The sequence below is a fragment of the Ranitomeya imitator genome, chromosome 5, assembly GCF_032444005.1.
Source record: "Ranitomeya imitator isolate aRanImi1 chromosome 5, aRanImi1.pri, whole genome shotgun sequence".
Lineage (NCBI taxonomy): Eukaryota > Metazoa > Chordata > Amphibia > Anura > Dendrobatidae > Ranitomeya > Ranitomeya imitator.
Window position 1 is genome coordinate 56,645,257 of NC_091286.1, and position 25,323 is coordinate 56,670,579.

Below are 25,323 nucleotides of genomic sequence, written 5' to 3' on the forward strand. Positions count from 1 at the left end.
GTCATGGGTATCTGCATAGCCCTGAATTTCGTCGGCCTTCTTGCTAAACCAGATATCCTGCATCTCGCGTAGCTTGATTTGTACCTTTCTTTTTATGTTGGTAAAGGCACCTTTCTTAGCGAACGACGTGGGGTCATTTTGATACACCTTGTACCGCTGATGTTTCTCTTCTAGGAGTGTCTTTATGTCCTCGTCGTCTTCATCAAACCAGTCTTGATTATTTCTGTCTGCTGATCCGAGATGCTCCAGAGCAGTATTATGAACAGCATCTCTCAGAATTGTCCACTGTTCCTCAACGCCAATCTCCTCTGCCTGTAGTATCTTTAACAGTCTGCCATCAAGGTCATTGGCAAATTCCCTTGCAATTCTTGTATTTTGCCTCTGATAGTAATTCAGTCATTAATGAAAACTAATCAGGAAGTGTCATCCTCAAGCCAGATATCATAAAAACTGCCAAATTTCATAGTCCTTCGAAATTCAGATCTGACTGACATTTATTCTAATGTTTAGAAGAGCCTGAAAAGATGTTTATTCCAAGAAAAAAAAAAATCTATTCCATCATGTGGCCTAAACATCTGTGGTGTCAGGGGAGGAAAAAAAAAATTCATGATTACCATAACTTGCTGTAAACGGTGCGTGATTTATTTCTGGACACCTTCCCTTTAAAATAGGCAAAATAGGGCCCTTTAAAAGTTTGTCATCACTGTCATGTGACCTCTGTTCTCTCGTTGGCTGTGAGCTCACCGATCGGGGGGCGTTTATGGCCAATAGTTTTCTTGCCTGAACTACTTTGTTGTAGAAACTGTAATATACAATAAATATAAAAGGTTATCCTGGTGACACGTTGCTGGAAGGGCATCGGATGGCAACGTAATGCAAATATCTAGCGGTTAATATTCATTTTTTTCAGAGGAAATAACATTTTCAAGGATTTTAGATAATTTGATTATAATTTTTGGCTATATGGGTTTGTAATAGGTTATTGGATATTCTGTAGTAAGATGAAAAGATGAAAACTATCCGTTTCCTTTTTATTTCTGCTTGAAGTAGTGTTTTTTTTTTATTTTTGGTGCTGTAGTTTAATTTACCAAAATGACTAATATACTCCAGGGTATTAATGGTGCGAGATTGGGAACATCCTACCCAGATTCCATCTGCATCCTGTTTATAAACGAGATCTAGAAGTTTATAGAAGATTCCTGATTGGAATATACAAAAAATGTCTATCTTCCACTTTGGAAGTTTCCAAGAATCAAGCGCCTGTTAACTTTTAGAATTGCTTACATGTGTAGAGTAAAGCTACGTGCGTGATAGTTCTGCCGGCCTGTTTTACCGTTTACGACACCCTAGGCGAAAATGAATTTATGTGCTGCGAAATGGAAAGCGTAGATCTGCCTATATCCGTGCCGCACTGCTCCATTGTTTGTAATAATCAGCAATTGTCACAAATCAAAGACTCCATAAAGGAGGAGGACAAAATAATACAGCTCTTCAGGCAGCCATAAGCCTTGTTCCACCTGAGGGTGCATGGAAAACCTGACGTCAGCACAAAGCTCTCACAGTCAATTACATGTTATTGTACAATACATTTCATAGAAAGTACCGGCCGTCCTGGCGCCAGCGTGATGACTTTCTACCCTAAAAGACCCTCAAAGCCCTAATAACTGGCAGGTTTGAGCTATACACTAGGGTGTACATAACTCACAGGGCCTTATAGAAAAGTCCGAATTGCCAAACTTCTCCTTGACCAGTAGTCGAAGCATTGGCACTGCCATGATTGAGGTTTCCACATTATGGTGCCCCACCATTCCTCTACGAACGTGGCTGACGGTAGGTAAAGAGCTGCTCCTAGCGCCGTTAACCCAATGATCTGCTCCACTCGGTGGACTTGATTCTCCGCGCAGTAGGCATGATCTAGTGATGTCGTCATTTCTCTTAGTGGTACCCCATGGACTAAGAGTATTGGTAATGATGGGGGCATCAGTGTTTCACAATTTTCCTGTATTCCATATGGACAGTCTGGATATAATATTCCTTGGTTTGGTGTCCGATTCCACCTGTTTTTGCCTTGGTTTTATTCAAATAACATTTATATTGTAGTAATTTGCTCTCTAAATATTACTGATAATTTCATTGATGTAATTTCATTGATGTAATAAAGGGGTTTTCCATTGGAGAAGCCTTTTTATTCTTTTTGGGTGAAGGGCTTGTTTATAAAACGAAGAAAAATGTCTCATTCTCACTTGATGGTCTGTGGCGCTCCCGTTCGCATGATTGCCGCTTCAGCACTGGTGTTTGCTAGCCAAGCCCTGGTGCAGAAGTGACCAGCATCAAGCACTGATTGGTTATTATTATTATTATTTATTATTATAGCGCCATTTATTCCATGGCGCTTTACATGTGAGGAGGGGTATACATAATAAAAACAAGTACACTAATCTTAAACAATACAAGTCATAACTGGTACAGGAGGAGATAGGACCCTGCCCGCGAAGGCTCACAATCTACAAGATTATGTGGGCACTTCCTCCTTTCACCTGTAGGCAACTCCTTAAAAATGGGGGTCCAACTTCTAGGACGCCAGCAGAACCTCATTGAATTGCCAAACGAAGCTCAGCCTCACCTGGTAGTATGGCTGCACACTCTGCCGAGTGCCATGGCCCTTCATTCTATATTGTTTTTCCGTCTTTCCTTCCTTCTGGTTACCTGTCCAGCTGTGTAGTAATACTTCCCTTGCTCTGGTATAGCATATAACTAAGCAGATCTAGGGCTCTAATGTTGGCAATCTTGATTTGTTTCAACAAACTTTCCTGGGAAATAGTTCTTGAAAGTTTTGCTTAAGTAGCAATCTCCATAGATAAAGTAAAACTTTATCTGTGTCAATTTGCGCACATTACTCTCTAATTAGAAAATGATGACTGCATGGAAATGTTCTCCTCTACAGGTCCTACCCGTGTTAGCACAGCTGTCAGGTGAAGTCACGGGCACCAGTGACACCTAAATGGTGTACACATATTATCATATGGTGCAAACAATGACTACCTCTCGTTCTGTGCCAACTGATTTAATAGGTTCCTGGAAAAAAGTAAAAGTACATTTATCAAGCATTCTATCTATGTATATAAATGGCAGGCCTAGTGGTGCCGCCCCTCTGGCCTAGTGGTGCCGCCCCTCTGGCCTAGTGGTTCCTCCTACATCCTAGTGGTGCCCCCTCCATTGCAGGCAAGTACTTACCCTTTGTAAGACCACTTTGCTTCCCTTTCTGATTTTTCAGGGTATTTTTTTTTTTTTTTGCATTGGCTGCAGATGGTGGCAGTCTAGTACTTGTTCAGTATAGCCATCATGTCCGTGATGATACTAAGGTATGAGGATGTGTCTTGTGAGTCAGGATATGACTTTGGGAGAGAACGTTGAGACAAATGACATTTATGAAGATGTAGGTTTGACAAGTGTGTATTGGGGGAACGTCTGTTTCTTTTAAGAGATCAGACTGGTCAGATTAGTTTTTTTATAGACTAGATGACGAGGAAGTGTCAACCTTTTATAATAAACGATATAGGGGAGAGGCACTTGTGACTTGATGGGGCTAGGAAGACATTGCGGTGAAATGTCACCATTGTTTCTTACAAACATGCAGATCGGGTGCAGCCGGTGCGGTGCAGTCACTGGATGAGGATGGTGGAGGTAAACATTTAGTGTTTGGACCGTAGCCGAAAGTTGTAGCTCGGAATAATCCTAGAAATTGTTTCAAGTTTCTGTAGATGGTTTAGTTTATGTATATTTTGGATATTTGCCTATTCTTTATGGTTTTTGGAATAGTTGCAGAAAAGTGTTTTGTGTTGCAATACTTTATATCCAGCAAAGTCTGAGCTGCTGCTTCCGTCGTCAGAACGTACACTATCCTTTTGAACAAAATTTTTTAAATTTTTTGTACTTATTCCGTGCTGTCTTGAGGCAGATACCGCACATCTCAGGACATATAAAGCTAATATTGGTTCTCTAAAAACTGTGTCCTGGAACTGTGACAAGAGGCGATCTTTACAGGTCACTGCTTTTCACGGAATAGTCTGTGTAATTATTACATCACATAAGATTTCCAAACTGTTGGCGTAAAACCTGTTGCAACAAGTCCCCAGTCTGGAGGTTAAATGTGGTTTTCATGGATCTTCTATGTAAATGACAGTCAAGGTTTAGCTTGTTAATTATTGTTTTAGAGAAGTTTTGTAAGTGGGTCAATATTAAAATGATAGATAACGAGCGGAGTCTGCATCGTCAGGATCAAATACACTGTTACGTGGGCCCTCAGAAGTGATTTCCAAACTTTCCAAACAATGTTTTACGTGTTGTGTAACACACGGTGTGTGGATAAATCGGCGCTTTGGTCACTTACCAATAAATGGGTTGCTAAGCCTGCTCCAAATTGCATTTATGCACACCAGTGGGGAATATCTGAGGACGTGGTTATTCTAATGTGAAATTATGACGTATTCTGCGTTATTGTATGCTCGTACAGAGATGTGTACAAGTTCATTTGAAAGGGTAGTGATTGAATCTACAAGAGGAAACCAATTTGGTGTCGTCACGTTTTCTTCTTCGGACACCTCTTCTCAGTCTTCTGGTTCCATGTTGTCTTGCGCACTTTGTTACCGGTACTTATGTGTAAAAATTGGCCTATCGGTAGTCATATTCCGGATAAAAAGAATAAACGAATGCACCAAACTTTTGGGGTATAAAAGGGATAAAGAGGACATAAAAAGATCCAGCTCCATCAACACCCAATAGGAGGAATAGCAGGAAATGGGGCCACGGATCCAGCAGGCAAATAATCCAATAGTGGCTTGATGGGTAATCACGTGGAGTGGGGGCATCGGAGTGGTGTTCTCGCTTTAGATTTCTGAGTTTTGTAATTTTTTTATTTTCTGCTCCGCTCTTATTCACTTCCAGCAAGTAATTGATAGAAGGTAAATTGCTTCTACCACTTGCAAATGCCGTTAAATCAACCTAATTTTGTTTTCCCCAGATCTAATTTGTTTTGTGAGCAGACAGACTATACAGAAAATCCAGTACTGTAATTTCTCATCCCGGCCGCAGACAAATAGACTTTCTTTGAAGATTTGAGGCTCTGGTGTCTGTACAGGCAGAAATGACCATCAGTGTTGCTCAGCCTCCGGAGTGTGTACAGTATATGTGAACATCATGCACTCACCGGAGCCAAGCATTGCTGCAAATTCCCTTATATGTAATGGCAATTTGTCCATATTTTTAATGTATGTAGTGTGTGTGTATAATATTTATTCTAATATATGGAAATTTGCATTGTGTGGACGCGGGGCTATGTATGAGCACATACAGCAATGTGCAATAGTAGTGTGTTTAAAACAAAGAAACAGCTCAATCCCCATAATGATTGATTTCCATATACATGGAGGTGCTGGCATCTGCACATTTAGTGCCAAATTAAAACATTGACAAAATATCAATTTTTAAACTGTAAATGATAAATAAAGTATAATAGTCTGCATTTCACTTACAAACTCAAATATTCACACCTTAAACTGAAATGTCTTTCCAGACGTCTCTATTCTGTTAATCACTGAACTAATATTTAGTTGTGTACCTACCTATATCACTGATAACTGCTTTACGTGTGTGCGGCATGGCGACACCTGCGGACAGATATTCCATCCCGAGCTGCTGGCACTACAGTCCACACTTCTTTTTCATTCTTTAATGTCACTCCACAAATTGTCCATCGGATTGAGGTCTCGGGATGGGACGGTCACGTCATAACATCAGTCTTGTTGGCCTGGAACCAGGACTTTGCCAGTTTGCCACTGTGTTTGGTGTTGTCCTGCTGAAACATCCATTTCAAGGGCATCTCTTCTTCAGCATAAGGCAACATGACTCTTTCCAGTATTTTGATATGTTCACACTGGTCCATGGAGCCTGGTGTGTGGTAAATGGGCCCAACTCCATAGTATGAGAAACCTCCCCAAACCGTTATGCTTGCACCTCCATGTTTAGTCTTCACAGTGCACTGTGGCTTGGATTCGGTGTTTGTGGGTCGTCTCACAATCTGTCTGTGTCCTATAGACCCAATAAGAACAACCTTGCGCTCATCTGTCCACAGAACGTTCCGACATTTCTCGTTAGGACAATCAATGTGCTCTTTGGCAAACTGTAACCTTTTCAACGCGTTTTTTTCTTTTTTCCAGCAGTGGTACTTTACGAGGTTTTCGTGTAATTAGTTTGGCTTCATATAAGTGTCTCCTGATGTTTGCAGGACTTACAGGTAACTGCAGATCTTTTGATCTATCTGGAGCTGAACAGTGGATGCATAATGGGCAGCACGGTGGCTCAGTGGTTAGCACTGCAGCTTTGCAGCGCTGGGGTCCAGGGTTCAAATCCCACCAAGAACAACATCTGTAAGTAGTTTATGGCTATGTGCACACGTAGGAAGAGGTGCAGAATTTTCTGCACAAAATCCGCATCTCCTGGCAGAATCCGCAGCCACGGTTTTTATGCGGATTTTGTGTGGGTTTTTATGCGGAATTGATGAGGATTTTGTGTGGATTTTCTGCGGTTTTTGCCACTGCGGATATTTATCATGGAGGGGTGCAGAAACGCTGCAGATCCACACAAAAGAAGTGACATGCACTTCTTTGAAATCCGCAGCAATTCCACACTGATTTTTCTGCTTCATGTGCACAGCTCTTTTTTTGGCCCACTGATTTACATTGTACTATACATCACAATACGGATCTGCAGCGTTTCTGCGTGGAAAAATCCGCTGCGGACGCGCAGCAAATCCACATGGTGTGCACATAGCCTATATGTTCTCCCTGTGTTTGTATGGGTTTGCTACGGGTTCTCCGGTTTCCTCCCACATTCCAAAGACATACTGATAGGGAATCTAGATTGTGAACCCCAATGGGGACAGCAATGATGATGTGTGCAAACTGTAAAGTGCTGTGGAATATGTTAGCACTATATAAAAATAAAGATTATGCTGCTTTGTCATTCTTTGGATTCTATGACTTATGCAGATTGTATTTCTTTTCCTACCACGTTTTGTGTTTTGTTTGCCGTTTTAATGCGTTGGAAATCTTTTTAGATTAGAAGCCAATTATTTTCTACATTTCTTTGTTTTCCTCTCTCCAATCAACTTTCTTTCTCCTCCAGTACAATGTCTGGAACGACCCATTTTAATCACTGAACACAGGCTAAAACTAGCAGGTACAACATTTTCTGCCCTCATTTTTTTTAAATCCATATTTGACACCTGTCTTCACAGAACGAATGAGTTAATTACACCCAATTAGCAGCGTGCGTGTCATGACTGTTGATTGCCCATTACTTGCTTTCACCCGTTATTTTGCCCCTATACAGTTATGTGAAAAATATTAGTCTAACCTCACCGATGGCAAAATTCATGACATGGCCAAGTACAAATTGCCGTTTCAGCCTGTACGGCCATACAATTGATTATACAGAAGTCACTGGATATAATTTTGTGAAATGTTTGGTATTGAATCAGGAAATTAAATCCTTCTGTTCTTGTACTTCAGGGTTTTTTTTATTACTAGATACAAGTACAATTTTTAATTTTTTTTTTTTTTATAAAGAAAGTTTTCAGATTTAATTTATTGTTCCATATGGAAGCAGTTAGCATCCATATGTAAATCCAAGGCCCCGCTTGATGGGGAGAACAAGGAAAGTGGTAGCTGACTGCTCACATTGGCCCCATATGTATCCACAGTGTCTTTTCGACAACACATTGCTCTATAAAACTGGTGTATATTGGGCGCACCCAAGGAAATGGAGTAGTCCTCTGTACAGCATTTGGACATTTCTTTAATTAACATTGAAACTTCTGCTGTTATTACAATCGCTGTTCAGGTCATTAATAAGTCTTCTACTGTGTCCCCCCGACCTGGCCCTTGGCTCAGGAGCCACATATCGCTCATGGGGCCCCTGCAGGTTACTCCCAGGCATTTCTAGACCGCCATGTTTCTAGACCAATAAAACTGTACAGGAGTAAAAGCCATGTCCCTAGGTCATATATTTAATAGGATTGCTCCCTTTTGTATTCATTGAGGATCAACAAAATCCTACAATTTGTAATCTCACGACGTACAAAAGATTGGGGAGCGCTAGTCTAAAAGGTTGTGAATGACAAAGAACACGTTAATCTCTAGCGGGATGTGATCTGCTTCAGGATGGGCTGTTGACTTAATGACCCCAGATAGTGTCTGTCCCTGGTCCTCTGGATGTGGTCCAGTCACACCCAGAATTGTTTGAAAATGTACCTGTACAACACTTTTCTATAGGCCCTGTCAGAGTACTTGGGCCCATATAGGCCTTGTCACTGTTTTCTGCACTGCTTTTTGGGGGTTCCATGAGTATCTCTCTAAAAACAGGACTGAGATGGACCATCCACCGGGCCATAGACTTCAATGACAGAGTCCAACCGTATTATATTTCTGACACTTTCTTCTAGATCAGATGGGCAGAGAAACCTGGCACACCTTGTTTGTGCCCATCTGAACAAATGGACAGGGTCAAAAATAAGAATATAAACTTCCCCATCGTTGGTCCATCTGACTCCTGTGCGAGTTCCGTTTCAGACAGCGCGCAGTGTGAACAGGGCCTTAGGATGACTTCAGTGAGTCGGAAAGGACTACTGTGAAGAATGGCCCCATTGGCCTTGAATGATCTGATCTGCCATTTGCTTGAATTGGTGCCATGTAATACCCCATTTCACTTTTGGAGATTAGAAAAGCCAGAGCCACATGTTGGGGTCAGTCCCAGAGGGCATCTCCTCTAATTTCTGCTCAGGGTAAAACCTATTGCCATCTGTATGAAGTCACCTCTACATATTATGGGAAAAGTCTTGACAACGTTAAGGTTGTCCATGGTGTCATGTAGATGACTACTGGCCATGTTACTTTGGGAGCGGCCCTGTGGTGTCCCTCTTGACAACGTTGAGGTTGTCCATGGTGTCATGTAGATGACCGCTGGCCATGTTACTTTGGGAGCGGCCCTGTGGTGTCCCTCTTGACAACGTTGAGGTTGTCCATGGTGTCATGTAGATGACTACTGGCCATGTTACTTTGGGAGCGGCCCTGTGGTGCCCCTCTTGACAACGTTGAGGTTGTCCATGGTGTCATGTAGATGACCGCTGGCCATGTTACTTTGGGAGCGGCCCTGTGGTGCCCCTCTTGACAACGTTGAGGTTGTCCATGGTGTCATGTAGATGACCGCGGGCCATGTTACTTTGGGAGCGGCCCTGTGGTGTCCCTCTTGACAACGTTGAGGTTGTCCATGGTGTCATGTAGATGACCGCTGGCCATGTTACTTTGGGAGCGGACCTGTGGTGTCCCAGAGCAGCTGGACAGGATGTTTTACATGTTGTAAATGGGGTGAGGAACGTCCTGTAGACATTACGTAGCTTTGCTGCCTATTAACGATTGTGTAATAATTCCCCAGACTTTAGTCATCATTCTCCAGTAAATCCAGTGGAAACCTGGCATGGGTGATTTATGGAGGGGGACTGTAATGAGGTTGATGCTGTGTTTTTGCCGGGTCCTTTGAGTAATGGAATGCGTTCGATCAGGTTCTCGGAGTTATTCCTTGTCCTACGGTTAGAATTACTATTTCTTCACTTCATTTTCTCATTTTGGTGCTGACTCATCGTTCTGACTTAGTGTGTTTGTCATAAATTTTCTACCAGAGGGTGAGAAGTTTACAGGTTGTGAAGGTGGAATTCCTGTAATGTAAGGGGAGAGTCGTGGTACTGCGCCTGTGCAATAGACGGGCACACCGTGTACAGAACATCCCTGTACGGCACACCTGCGGTCCACACACTTTACTGTAAATCTGCTGTCTACGGGGGGTTTTGTGCCTGACAGATGCAGTCAGGTGAGATGAGGATTGGGCATGTCGCATTGTGCTCAATCCTTTTTTGCTCAGTAAATAAACTGCTGCCGCTTGCTTTCCATTACACTTGTGCGTGCTCTGAGCGTGCATGTGGGATTGGGTGATATACCGACAGCTACCTGTAAATGGCCACCATGAATATGGCTGAAGTGACGCTCCATACGCCTGTACATTCCCCATGTCCAAGTCTTGATCACAGGAGTCAAGTTAAAATAGATTTGGGGTACAAAGTCTTGCCCTAAAGAAAAGTCTAGCTGTCCTTGTATCTTCTAGAATTTCTTGGTCCTTGTAGAGACTCCTCGGTTATTCAATATCTTATTTTACCGTAATCTTACCATATTTCTATTGTCTATTGATCACCCGTTCCGTTTGTGATTCCTACATGGAGCAGCCCAGTCCCATGTCATGGACCTCTGAGTAAAAATTGAGAGAGATTTTAATATTCCTCTTATTAATATTAAAAAAAGAGAAATAAATAGTCCTATTAAGATGGTTGTCTTTTGGGATCACTATTGGTCTTTTATTAACTGTGGGAAAACCTGGTTAATTCTTTTGTAGCGCCACCAATGGAGGAAATTAGACATTACACAATGCAGGGCCCTCCAGAGCGAAGAATCATCCCTCAATTTATTGCGTAAATTGCTGATTTAAACAGTGGATATCGTTCCCACGGGGAATATACATGGAGCAGATTTCCAGGCGGATTGGCAGCATTGTGCAGGAGATCTCACAAAAATTGCCTTTTCACACTGCAGAGAAAATTTGCAGGAAAAATTGCCTTGTGCTGCGGATTTCAGATTCCTAGTATGTGACCTCCTGCCGCCAATTTCACCCGGTTGTGGATATTCCACATCTGTAGAATACCCAGGACCCATGTCGGGTAAAGCCGCTAATCTATATGTATCACATGGCACAGTAGGTGTTATGTGCAGTGACTGGTGGGCCTGCGCCCATCATCGGGTTGTCCAGGTGTAGGTGACATACCATTCTGCTTAGTAAAGTGACATCTGCTTCTTATGTTGTAATTCGGAGACAAAGAAAAATTACCATCCCTAAAGCTTTAGTGTCACGTACATTTTTTTTTTTTGAACGCCACCTATAAATCTGCATCAAAATTAACTTGAGTTGCTTAATATTTTGTGGCCCTGGGCGCCCATTTAAGTATTTGGTCTTAATGGATGTTGTGGTTCCTTGAAAAAAAAACAAAAAACCCGTCTAGATTGTATATACTGAAATTTGAACTTTACACACCATCCCTGGGTCCAGTGCTTAGATTCATACTAACATTGACAGCGCTGCAGCAGAGCAGTGAACACGGCGGCTCGTGCTGCTGCCATCTCTAGCAGAGCCGCTTCTCCTACTGATTAGCTACAGCGCTGCCGACTTAATTTCAACACCACAAACAATAACACACTGTGAGTAGATGTGGATGGAAACTGTGTTGGACCCGGGGAGGGTGAGTAAAGTGCCCGTTTTTTTGTTGTTGTTTTTTAAACCAGCTGTGGAGAGGAAGCCGTGAAACCTTTGTGTGCCAATAGCCATATGTGTTTTTCTGAAGTGTAAGTAGTTGTCTATAAAGTGTCCTTTTCGATTACAGATTCAGCCATACGAGAAGATAAAGTCTAAAGGTCTGCCGGATAACATCTCGTCTGTCCTCAACAAGCTAGTCGTCGTCAAGCTCAATGGCGGTTTGGGGACCAGCATGGGATGTAAAGGCCCGAAAAGTCTGATAGGAGTGCGTAATGAGAACACCTTCCTCGATCTCACTGTGAAACAAATAGAGGTGAGCCCCTGGTGTAAGCTATGCACAGACATCATGGCTGGGGTGGGCCTCCGAGGGCAAGCGCCATCTTGGAACTGATGACCCCTTCATTGTAAACCAGTTGGCATATTTCCAGGGTGAAAGGAGTCATGAAGGAATACGGTATATATGTATATATTTGAGGCCAAATAGGAATATTCAGTGGTGGGAAATGCAACATCAGACATGGTTGTGGAGATATAGCGCCATCATATTCCGCAGCGCTTCATAGACTTTGCCATCACTGTCCCCATTGGGGATCACAATCCAGGTTCCCTCTCGGTATGGAGCAGAACAATATTGTATCATACAATTATTAGGTTCTGTAGAAGGACGTAGATCTGGGGATTTATTATGATGGAATATAGGCTGAACTGGATGGACAAATGTCTTTTTTCGGCCTTACTAACTATGTTACTATATGTTACTATGTCTATGGACGGTGGGAGGAAACCACGCTAACACGGAAGAGAAGATGCAAACTCCTTCAGGGTTATTGTTACTTGGGCTCTGTGTTTTCGGGTCATTTATTGTGTGTATTAGTGATCGTAATCCTGACACAGAATGGTTTTGTACCTTTTGGTTGCCATTTTAGCACTTGAACAAAACATACAACACCGAGGTTCCTCTCGTGTTGATGAATTCCTTCAATACTGATGAAGACACCAAGAAAATCCTGCAGAAGTACAGCCACTGCCGGGTTAAGATCTACACATTCAACCAGAGCAGGTGCAGTATAGCGGTGCTGAAGCTTTAGATGACGGATTTAATGTTTTCTTTTATAGAACTGTTTGTGAAAGATTTATTCAGTGGGTTTGCAAATAAAAAAAAAAATATATATATATATATATATATATATATATATATATATATATATATATATATATATATATATATATATATATATATATATACTGTACATAGTTAAACATTTTGCAGAATAACATTCCTTGGCATAAGTAATTAAAATCCTGTCTGTAAAGCTGAGCTGTTTACTGCCATTGTCCAGAAACACCTGAAACATCCTGGTTTCTTTTATACACCCGGGATCTGCTACATAAAAGGCAGCATAAAATATAGAACTCGTAATCATAGGCAGATGTTTTCAGTCATTTTGACGTTAGGATAATAAATGTTTTCCGGACCAAGAAAAAAAATCATCAACAGAATGCATACCTCTGATAAGAAATAAATACTTGACAGTGCCCTCAGATCCTGCTTTGTGGCCACCATTTCCTGAGCTATATGGTTTGTGCTGCTGACCCCTTTCTTTATCAAAACAATGCTATCATTGTCTACAGTGGAGCCACAGTTTGGTCACGGTCACTTTGTCCGTAAATCTGTAAACTGGCATCCTACTTGCCATTCTTCTACCTCTGTAGTGTCAGTGCGCTCTGCTGTCCATACCTCACTAGCACTGCGGAGAGAGACTGGCTGAAACTGTGCTATGAGATGATTATATAAACCAGCCAATTCACATAGAGACTCGTAATCGGCTAGTAAGATACATTCAAGGTCTATTGGCCGTATCTCTGTGCTCCAGCAGCAGAAATCGTCAGGGAGGAAGTAAAGGGATACAGTAATTAAAGTCGTCTTGTTCTCCCCCTCCCCCCATTGAGGAACGTCCAAGTATTTATAGCTAATAAACAGCGTAGATCATCTATTTTTAATTCTAAAACTTGTGAATGAGGTCCTGGGAAAAAGAGTGTGGGGAAAGAGAGGGAGAGCGCGATCTAAGCGTAGTAGATGAGTGAATCTTACTTGGTGAGAAAAGTACAACTTGAATCTCGGTCACCTGGGATAGTTGTGCAAGGAGGTACAAGACTGGGAAAAGTTTGCAAACAAGGGTGATCCTCAGTGGCGTAACTACCGCGGTCGCAGCGGTCGCCAGTGCGACCGGGCCCGGCAGGTCAGGGGCCCGGCAGGCAGGCTCGGACTGGCAGTGCCTCCCCCCGCTCCAGGGCCTCCCCCCCCTTCCCCGCCGCCGCCGCCACTGCCTTGAATACTCACCCTGCTCCAGCGATGGTCTCGGCGTCTGCACTGCAGCTCGTTCCTGCTTGAGCGGTCACGTGACACCGCTCATTAAGATCATGAATATGCGCATATTCATGATCTTAATGAACGGTGTCACATGACCGCTCAAGCAGGAAGAAGGTGCTGCGCCGGCGCCGCCGTCTGGAGTCTGGACAGAGCGCGAGGGATGTCGGCACGGCCGTGCAGTGGGAAGACAGGTGAGTATGAGGGACGGGGGGGACGGGGGGAACGGGGGGGGGGGGGGGGGGGGGGATGAAGGAGGACATAAGCCGGCGCGCCGAGCAGGAGCGGAGAGCTAAGCCTGCATACAGGGGGGGATATGAGCCATGCAGGGGGGGATATGAGCCATGCAGGGGGGAATATGAGCCATGCAGGGGGGAATATGAGCCATGCAGGGGGGAATATGAGCCATGCAGGGGGGAATATGAGCCATGCAGGGGGGAATATGAGCCATGCATACAGGAGGGGTAATATGAGCTATGTATATGGGATAGGAGGGAGATGAGCCATGCATACAGGAGGGGGGTCATTATACAGTATTGAGCATCATGTGTGGCCGTTATACAGTATGCAGCATCATGTGTGGCCATTATACAGTATGGAGCATCATGTGTGGTGGCCGTTATACAGTATTGAGCATCATGTGTGGCCATTATTCTATGGGGGTTACATTGAGTTGTATGGCAGGGCTGCAGGGGGGGGGCCCCATTTGGAAGTTCGCACCGGGGCCCCTAACTTTGTAGTTACGCCACTGGTGATCCTTCCACTAGTATGTTGTCAGTCAGTGGTAACAGGTGATTTTCCTCTCCCAGAAAAAAAATTCCCTCCACGTGGATATTGTGAATAAGGATGTTTCAGGGCGCTTCCTTTGGCATAAGAGGGTTATATTGCCACAGAACCAAGTATCTCTGAGTCATTGAATCAGATGATATTTTATTGGCCATGTATAGCAAATACTAAATTTTATCAAACACAATAAAAACGTATTAAAAAACAACGCGTTTCGGCCATGTAGGCCTCCATCTATCAAATTGGGTTAAGGATCCTCTGAAGGAAGCGCCCTTTTTCATAATTCTAAAACTTGCGTTTTGCCTCTTAAAGGTTTAATTATGCCACTAGAGGGTCACTGCCATTTCAACAAATTTTCCATAGCTCAATAGTACAAGAAATTTTAATAAACCGCAATATATCTAAACAAAGAATTCAGCTTCTTTCTCCACTTATGCACCACTTCTTCTCACCAAAGTAAAAACTGCTAGAATTCATCTTGGTCAAAACATAATGCGCCTGTCGTGGAATCAGATTACAGCTGCCCATTGCAGTCTATGGAGAGGGAGGAGCAGAGAGAGCGAGGCAGGGAGACTCATAGAGGGTGCTGCTTTCTAGTAAGTGTTTCTCATCTCGGAGCAAACATGGCTCCTTACTGCTGCACAGTGTTCTCCATGCTGCTGCTTCACATAGGGACAGAAGAGCAGGAATCCTCCATGTCTGTGTACTGTAAATGGGGGAAACCTTAGCGGCTCCTCTCCACCAACTAAAGGACAACTGAAAAAGAACAGTCATAAAGGGGAAAACAGATGTAAAATCCAGGAAACGGGTAAACTAATTCAGATAATTACAGGTTTATCATCCTCGGAAATCTTTATGCTGCAGTCACTAAACATTGTAGGAGGCCAGTAAGTACTGATGTTGCCCGAGGCACAAATAAATGTATGATGACATTATTTTCTCATGTACGCTAAAAATAAAGCAGATCAAGCAATAAAGTGTAAATCAAGAACCCTAGTAATCAATCTGGAGCGTTCATTCGTTTATGGGGCGAGTTTCCACATGTCTGCAGCAGACACGTCCTTCCTATGACCTTCTCCCACCATGTCCATCTGGAGATCCAGGGCCTGGTATTGTGCTGCCTCCAGCTCTGGGGCTGTGGAGGATACTGTATACTGCGCACTGACCTGTGTGCTGAATATTTTCCGACAAATCTCAAAAAAGTAAATTAGGAACAGATCCCGGGAGCGAGCACCTCGCCTCACTCTGCGCTAACCACCAAGGAATGTCTGCTGGAGAAGGAAAACCTGATCTCAGGTCTTCTGTCAGTTTGCGGACAGCCCATGAAATATTCATTTTTCCTGTTTCTTGTGCTTCAGTAATGAGACTGATTTCGAGGGGATTTCCTTCTGCAAATCAGCAAATATGTCAGTGTGTCATTGAAGGAAATATTTGTATGTAACTTTAGTTTTTTAATTAAATTAGTTATTTTAAGCTCCACCTTTTCTATCAGGCGATGAGGTGTGGACCACTCTAATTATCACTTCTCGTTACATTAGTTTTGCCCCTTACATCATCTACACAACGTAATCTAAATCCATGAATGGGGGCACATGAGCGAGCGCCCAATATCTCCGGTGCCACTGATCTTATAGAAGAGGGGGCACATACATAATCAGTTTTATACCATCATCATTTTTTTTTCCTTTCACGTAATACTACTATTTCCCTTTTCTTCTCACTCTACGACCGCAGGACATTGGTGGTCACACATGCTCCCTGCTGCTTCACTCCGTGTCTGTGGGGCCAATGGAAGTGTCTTCAGACTTTGGATAAGACTTTGGCTAGGGCGTTGTACACTCTGTGCTCCGTTACCCTTCCCCACAATGCGAATTATCTCAGACGGGATCATTTCCTAAACATCTGCTTTCTCTTACAGATATCCGCGTGTGAATAAGGAATCTCTCTTACCGATAGCCAAGGACTTGTCCTATTCCGTGGAGAACGCTGAAGCCTGGTACCCTCCCGGACACGGGGACATCTATGCCAGCTTCTACAATTCAGGACTTTTGAACACCCTCCTAGATGAAGGAAAAGAATATATTTTTGTCTCCAATATTGATAATCTCGGGGCTACAGTAGACCTCTATATCCTCAATCATCTCATGAATCCGCCCAATGGAAAGCGCTGTGAATTTGTCATGGAGGTTACAGACAAGACGAGGGCCGATGTCAAGGTGAATGTTGTAGCTTGATAGAACCATCCATCTGGTGACGACTTGTCCACTTACACCAGGAAAAAGTCCAAGCGTGAGGGGGAGGGGTGCATGTATTTATAATGGCCTATAATAATTTTTTTCTTTGCACCATATTGCATAGGGCATGGTATTGTTCAAATGTTTCCTCCGTAGGATTCCTTTTGGTGATCAGTTGATCTCTAGATCTTGCTGCTGCCAATTCTGTAAAGCGGCAGGTAGTGCTGGGCATTGTGCCGTCACAGTAGGCAGATGCTGATTGGCAGTACACTGGCACTGATGAGCACTGAGCTGTCAACATACTCCAATGCTGATGGGGCACGGTACTGTTAGTTTTGTGGGCACGGTACTGTTGCGGTTCACCGAAGCCGCTGGGCACGGCGCTGTTGGAGCTCTCTGAGGCTGCTGGGCACGGTACTGTTGCGGTTCACCGAAGCCGCTGGGCACGGCGCTGTTGCAGCTCGCTGAGGCTGCTGGGCACGGCGCTGTTGTAGCTAGCTGAGGCTGCTGGGCACATTGCTGTTGTAGCTAGCTGAGGCTGCTGGGCACGGTGCTGTTGTAGCTAGCTTAGGCTGCTGGGCACGGCGCTGTTGTAGCTCGCTGAGGCTGCTGGGCACGGCGCTGTTGTAGCTAGCTGAGGCTGCTGGGCACGGCGCTGTTGTAGCTAGCTGAGGCTGCTGGGCACGGCGCTGTTGTAGCTAGCTGAGGCTGCTAGGCACGGCGCTGTTGTAGCTCGCTGAGGCTGCTGGGCACGGTGCTGTTGGAGCTCGCTGAGGCTGCTGGGCACGGTGCTGTTGGAGCTCTCTGAGGCTGCTGGGCACGGCGCTGTTGGAGCTCTCTGAGGCTGCTGGGCACGGTGCTGTTGTAGCTCGCTGAGGCTGCTGGGCACGGTGCTGTTGTAGCTCGCTGAGGCTGCTGGGCACGGTGCTGTTGTAGCTCGCTGAGGCTGCTGGGCACGGTGCTGTTGTAGCTCGCCGAGGCTGCTGGACGCAGTACTGTTATGACTCGCCGAGGCTGCCGGGCGCGGTTCTGTTGCGGCTCACCGAGGTCGATGGGCACGGTGCTGCTGTGACTCTAGATTCATAGTAAACAGAACTTGTCCAAGACATTTTCCCTGTAGAGCGATGCAGGTATTATATTCTGCTTTGCTGTAAATGGGGAATTGCTTTGAGCTCTGTAAATGTCTGTGCAGGTCATTTTAGAGAGAATATTCGTGTGATGAATGTACTGCAGAACATTTGATCACATCGGATCTGTCACCACGGCTGACTTTAGATGCTGCTCTGGAAGATTTGTCACATATGAGTAACATAAAAATGTAATTCACTTTATGGATTTGTGTGACACAAGGCAATGGTTCTCTTTCCAATTAGAGCACTTTATATATTTTTTTTTGCTAGTAAATCCCCCTTTTGTCTCCCACCTCCGATGCTTGGTGCAAGTGTAACAATAACCTATGTTGTTAAAAATGATAATGTGTGCACGTAACTATAACTATCTGGTATATGTACAAAGCTGGCTGATCATTGTGGGGCTGATTGCTGGGTGCCTATCAATTCCTAATCAATGCCCCCTTCATCTTGTGGTGTTTTTTTTTTTTTGTTAGGGGCGGTCTAGAAAAATGAACATTTTAAGTAAAAGTGAAGGACTGGGCATGTTGGATTTCAGCATGACTGATCATTTCTTTCTTAGATTTGTGCTGCATGCTCAGCCAAGCTGAGTGTAGTGTGCATATCTTTGCTTCAACTGAGTGAGGTGCACATTTGAGGACTTATTTTATTTTTTTCCCCTAAATTACATGTATTCAAGGCGTAAAATAATTTTTGCAATTAAAAATTTTATAACAAATTTTGCTCTGTGTACCCATTAACCAGTTTTTTTGGTTTGTTTGCTTTGTTTTTTTTTTTACCAAGGGCATTCATCTAAGATATAGTCTGTGGTCAAATAAGTTGAATGGAGTTCAGAAAAAAAATGTCGGAAAGGGTTGAACTCTCCAGGTAGAACATCAGATCAGCTCACTGACTGACACTTAGTTAACTCATTCTGTAGCCGGCAACACTGAAGCTATAGAAGGCAAATGGTGCAAAGTTTTTAATGAAACCCAATTGCAAATATTATTTTTAGTCCCAAATACATGCATTTAAGATGAATAAAAATAATAAAGTGGCCCAAATACTTTTCTATGGACAGATGTTTTGAACCTTATGAACAGGGTTGGTGTTAGTTATGTGGGCGCTGCTGCTGACTTTACCTTCCTTTTTGTGTTCCTTTTCTGCGGTCGGCCAATGATTGCATGGTTATACTGACGTCCTGCGCATATTCTCCGCTCTTTCCCCTCCTGTAGGGAGGTACACTCACTCAGTACGAAGGGAAGCTGCGACTGGTGGAAATCGCTCAGGTGCCCAAGCCTCACGTGGATGAGTTTAAATCTGTGTCAAAATTTAAGATCTTCAACACCAATAATTTGTGGATCTCCTTGTCTGCAATCAAGAGACTGCAAGAAGCCAATGCCATTGACATGGAAATCATCGTTAACCCTAAGGTAATTGTTCCAGTTTTTTGCATATAATGTGAGAAATTGTGTCCATCCTGCTGTGGTGCAAATAAAGCCCCTTGTCCGATCTCCTCGCAGACCCTGGATGGAGGACTGAACGTCATTCAGCTGGAGACCGCCGTCGGAGCCGCTGTTAAGAGTTTTGAGAATTCTCTGGGCATCAATGTTCCTCGAAGCCGCTTCCTGCCTGTAAAAACCACGTCTGATCTGCTCCTGGTCATGTCCAACCTGTACAGCCTTAATGCCGGGTCACTGACCATGAGCGAAAAGCGAGAATTCCCCACCGTGCCGCTCACAAAGCTGGGAAGCTCCTTCACCAAGGTAAGGAAGGAAGCCATGGCATTACAGAAGTCGCCTTTCTTGTGCTTAATGTCTTATGTGTTGTCATGAGCTCCGCTGCTTTCCTCCTCCTCCTCCTCCTCTTCCTCCTCCTCCTCCTCTTCCTCCTCCTCCTCTTCCTCCTCCTCCTTTTCCTCCTCCTCGTCCCCCTCGTCGTCCTCGTCCCCCTCGTCCCCCTCGTCGTCCTCGTCCCCCTCGTCGTCCTCGTCGTCCTCGTCCCCCTCGTCGTCCTCGTCCCCCTCGTCGTCCTCGTCCCCCTCGTCGTCCTCGTCCCCCTCGTCGTCCTCGTCGTCCTCGTCCCCCTCGTCGTCCTCGTCCCCCTCGTCGTCCTCGTCCCCCTCGTCGTCCTCGTCCCCCTCGTCGTCCTCGTCCCCCTCGTCGTCCTCGTCCCCCTCGTCCTTCTCCCTTAGACATCAGACCTAGAAATTACCGAGAACATTAAACCGGACAGATTGTCGTCTTCTGCAGAAGTTACTGTATGATCCCGAAATAGCCAGTATTGTGGAAATCTGGCAGATAATGGGTCACTTCAGATTTCGGGTGATGGACAGTCTGTGCACTGCCCATTAGTGAAGAGGGCAGGTCTTAAGTGCTCTGTGCTCTAATGCAGAGAGGGCAGAGCGGGGGGAGGCTCCTGCTGCAGCCAGTTGTCTTACAGCCACACACAGAACAGTGAGGAAACAGAATGTTCTATTTTTCAGTCTTCATTGTAATGTAAGACAATAGAATCAAAGGAAAATAAATTAAAGGAAGAAGTTTTGGAATTGTTTTTGTATTTTTCTCGTGTTCCATGTTCCTGCCATGGACTCCCTTCTTATATTTTATATTGTATGCATGTGTGTTTATGTATATATGTATATACTACATCATAGTGCTCCATCCAACCTACACTTGTCGGCTTTTGTATGCTTTTTGCAGTGTATCATGTTATTAGTGTCTTTGTGGTTCACATATAGGAATATAAGGACTTTAATCCCTTAATTCTCCATCACTGTTATAGCTGTCATGGATCTAGTCAGCTATGTGCCCACTTCACATAAGGCTGTATTACACAGCTGGCATCTGCCTCTATCTGTGGCAATTTTAACTAGCTCCGATCCCTTAAATGCTGCTGTCAGTGGCTATTCTGGGCATCCATCAACGCCTTCACAGAACAGTCACAGGCTGCCGATGGGTTGCCATATTGGTACCACTGTGAAGTCTAACTGATAGGATACTGTGCTTAGGATTATATACTGTAATAGTGCGCTGGCAGGTTCAAGTCTCCTAAGAGAGCTAAAGAAAGTGAAAAGCATAAAAATCACCACCAGTTTCCCCAGGAAAAAAAATCTATATTTAAAAAAAAAAAAAAAAGGAAAAAAATGTTTATCGCCAGATCTGTAAAAGGGGTAAAATTCTTGTTGCCCCCTATGTGTGCCAGGCCTCATGGCTGGGTTATCATCAGATGTGCCGGCCCCAGTGTAGAGCCCGCAGACCGCATTAATGACATTTGTTATGATCCTGTTATATTGGCCGGTGCCTGTATACCATTACACCTGTCAGACCGTCACTTCTCCCCGGCGGGCGCGTGCTGTCAGCTGTAACACCACAAATGTTCCATTTCGCTGGGCACTGGAGACATGACATCTGGTCTGGCATCGCCATGCTCCGTCCTGAAGCCGGAGTGTTATTCCACCATGCTGTGACATTCGCTCCCAGTGACTTCATCTTTCTTTATTTTAGGTGCAGGACTACTTGAAGAGGTTTGAGAGTATTCCAGATATGCTGGAGCTGGATCATCTCACCGTGTCTGGAGACGTGACCTTTGGGAAAAATGTAGTGCTGAAGGTGCGTATGGCGGCGCCTGGCTCCATTTCTCATCACCGTGTCAGGTGCTATTGTTATATTTTGCGCCGTCCATAATGACAAATGGTGACATTGCTCCTTCAGGACTATCGGGCGAAATGACAGGCTGGAAAGCAAACAAGATGTGATTGTTTAAGGCTCAGCATTGTTGTACTGAGGCCGTGTTACAGCTGTTCAGTAAGGAAGTAACCACGTGATCCGACAACGTAGGAATATCTCACACCTCTGTGTGGCACTGGTCCTGGCACGGTGTGTGGCACTGGTCCTGGCACGGTGTGTGGCACTGGTCCTGGCACGGTGTGTGGCAGCGGTCCTGGCACGGTGTGTGTGGTACCATCTTTAGGCATAAAAATGAAATAATCAGATGTTTTAGTAGTTGTATTTTCTTAGAGTATACTGAATTCCTGCTCTCTCAACTGCAAAACCTCTTGTGCTGCCCACACGCTGCACTTGTGTGTACAGGGGCGATCAGTGCCAATCATACTTCATCATAGCCGCGGGCTCAGATGCCAGGATCAGCCACTTGGTGTAATTTTAGCCAGTGGCTATGTGCTTTTGACAGGTGATGATTGACACTTTATGTAGCGTGTAAAGCATGCATTTATGTGAGGATTTTATATGAGCGCTGCACAGGTAGGTGAGTGGAGAGGTGATATTTTTACTACAAATTCACAATGGGAAATTAAGTTTCTCTTTTTTTTTTTAAATGACAGTCCATCTATTTTTGCACATTTAATGCAAAACCACCAGCAATATTCTAGCTGTGCAGTAATGTTACATCCATACATTTTTCCTGTTTTGTCCTGTGATCCCAGTCTACCCAACAGTCCAGTATGTACTCTGATGTGTAGACTGGCTCAGTCTTTGTGAACTGTATCCGCCTGGCCTCTCTCTGCGCCATGTACCTCCACCCTCCTTTTTTGCTTTTGGAAGCTGACAGGGAGAAACCTATCACAAGCAGGGTGCAAGGAGACGCATTGAAGCTGCCATCAGCTGTATTCCGTGTCGCTAAGCCAATACTGCTTCTGTCAGAGCGAATCCAGCAGAAACATGTACAGAGTGATGAGACACCACAATCCTCTCTAAATTCAGAAGCATCGGGAGTGTGGGCTGCAACCTGACAAAAAAAAAAAAAAAAAAAAGGAACAGCATGGCAAGCAACCCAGACACGGCAGATATACAAGCGGCAAACAAGGGTTTCTCTATTATTCTTACCTTATGCTACACTATATAATATGTGCACACGTAGATTGAACCTCTGCAGATTTTTTCGCACCTGTTTTCAGAAATCTGCAGGTAAAAAGCACTGTTTTACCTGTGGATTTACCGCAGATTTTATGCGTTTTTTTGTGCAGATTCCATGTGTGGTTTTCTATTATGGAGCAGGTGTAAACCGCTGCGGAATCCGCACAGAATTTAGAAGCTGCGGAATAAACAATGCAGCGTTTTCGCACGTTTTTTTTCCGCAGCATGTGCACTGCGGATTTTGTTTTCCATAGATTTACATGGTACTGTAAACTCATGGAAAACAGCTGCGAATCCGCAGCATCAAAACCGCTGTGGATCCGCAGCAGAATCTGCAACGCATGCACATACCCTTAGGGTTTGAAAGTTTTGTTTTTTTTGTTTGTTTTTTTTTTTTTGAAAAGGAGGAATAGGACGCTGAGGACAACAAATGCTACAGGCCATTCCTCTGCCATGCTCGACCCCTTAGAATAACTCCATAACGTGCTCGAACAAGGCGGGGGTCTGGCTACGTTTCATTTTTTATTTTTACTTTATCTATCTTCACATGGATTGCAAAGACTGAGTGGGCTGGCTTGGCTATTGAACTGAGCCGCACAGCCAGCCCCTTTCATTCACATTGCTAGTCACGTGCCATCACAGAGTGTGGGCTGGAATCTGTGTCTGAATAAACACGGAAGTGGAGATTTCAGAATCTGGGAAGGAGATTGAAAAAGATGATACCTGCAAAACTAATCCCGTATTAATGAGCACAACTCCTACCTGTTCCAAGCTTCAATCTTGGGGTGCCGATAACATTTCCTTTCTTCTCCTCTAGGGCACAGTCATAATTATTGCGAACCATGGTGACCGGATCGACATCCCTCCGGGCGCAGTATTAGAAAACAAAATAGTGTCTGGAAACCTTCGGATCCTGGATCACTGAACGCCTCGCCGCACAGACTTATTTTTTCCACGTTCTGTACAGTAACTCTTCACACGGATGGCTGGTTACTGCTGATCTGAGCTCCGTGCCCTCCACCGTTCTGTCAGTATTGTAGTTCTGTGTTCTCTGTAGTCTTTATTTAAGAAAAAGCCCAACTTATATTTGGAAGCAATAAATAAAATATCTAGTAATGTAATAAAATAAATATACCCTGGTAATGTGCAATACCGTCCTGAATTGTGAAAAATAAAAGGACAAACCTAACCTTGTGTACGACTATTTTTCTTTACTTTTTGGAAGTTTGTGACATCTCATAAAATGTGACTTTATATATCTCAATGTTCTAAATCCCGTAAAATAGGTCTATATTCTTATGCTTGAAATTGGCATGTCTAAAAATAAATAAATATAAAAAAAAAAAAAAAAAAAAATGTTACTGCATTTCAATTTAATGCACACCTCTGGTGATCTACTTTAAAAACATGTCCATGTACATTTATTTTGTAACTTAACAATTAAAGGGAATGTGTCATCGGAATATTACCTATTTGTGTCCGTGCGCACTATCTTTTTTTTCAAGCAGATTCTGCCTCAATAAAGACACACATGCACCATAACAAGTTTTTGTGTTTAAATTATTATTTTATTTTTTTTTTACTTTATGGCATTTTTTTAAAATCTGTATTAAAAATTAAATTTAGAAATCTTAGTTTTCACATTGGCCACTGGGGAGATGTGTACAATCCTATTTTTGTGCTCTTAGGATATTGACATGTGCATTAGTCTCCATAGAAAGATTCAGACCCTGATGTTTGTATGGAAGCATCTAATGAGCGTGTGAAGAGAGGGTTTGCTGTATTACCTAGTGTGAATGGTGGGTTCTGTGTGATCAGCTGTGTATAGAGGTTTTACCTGCATCTGATGATAAGGAAACTGCTGTAAACTTTACCTGAAAGGACAAGAAGCATGAGTCTAAAATGGCTCCATTGGTAAAAATGACAAAATTTCACAATCTTAATAAAGATTGATATGAAAAAAAAAATTACCAACTAATAAAAAAAAATCGTATGTAATACAAATACCTGATTTAAACAATACATAATTATTTTGATATATTCCATTTAATAAAACATGGCAATGTTTTTGCTTTTTTTTTTTTTTTGCTACATTTAGTTCTCCTACTTTTCTTCATACTTAAATTACCGTAATTCTTTAGCTCTTCTTCCCTGCTGAAGTCAATAGCAACATCAGATCGAGATTAAAGGGGTGATCCACTACTCTTCATCAATTTATCAATAGGCTTAGGGTGGTTTAAAGGTTAAGAAAAAAAAAAAGAGGAACCTTGATGCACAGTGAGGGATGATTGCAGCAAAACAGAGGAGCAGCAACAGTAACGAAGGTGATTTGGTTTTTTTATGTTTAATTTTACTTGGAGGTCAAAGAAATGTCTACATACTTCTCTGCTGAGGTGTGAAGCTGCTGATGTCATTGCAATTGATGCAGATTGTGACATTCAATGTCTAATTTCCACATTTCTCTGGCAGTTTCTGTCCATAGTGTGTAATAGTTTTTTTTAAAAGATTTTGTCATTACATCATGAGATCTGTGCTGTGACATT

General features: G+C 43.5%; 1 protein-coding gene across 3 annotated transcripts in view; it reads left to right on the forward strand.

Moving 5' to 3' along the window:
* Positions 1-23,969, forward strand: part of UGP2 (UDP-glucose pyrophosphorylase 2) — an 80,293-nt gene extending 56,324 nt beyond the window's left edge. For 2 of the 3 annotated variants that reach the window (XM_069768699.1, XM_069768698.1), the window contains exons 4-10: positions 11,537-11,722; positions 12,336-12,469; positions 16,482-16,779; positions 19,142-19,339; positions 19,430-19,672; positions 21,413-21,517; positions 23,598-23,969. In XM_069768699.1, coding sequence (XP_069624800.1) covers positions 11,537-11,722; positions 12,336-12,469; positions 16,482-16,779; positions 19,142-19,339; positions 19,430-19,672; positions 21,413-21,517; positions 23,598-23,705 — 1,272 coding nt within the window. In that variant the 3' untranslated portion in view covers positions 23,706-23,969. Of the gene's footprint in view, positions 1-3,552; positions 3,685-11,536; positions 11,723-12,335; positions 12,470-16,481; positions 16,780-19,141; positions 19,340-19,429; positions 19,673-21,412; positions 21,518-23,597 lie in introns of those variants that run through there. The other variant, XM_069768700.1, reaches the window with a different exon arrangement.
* The last annotated feature ends 1,354 nt before the right edge of the window (positions 23,970-25,323 follow it).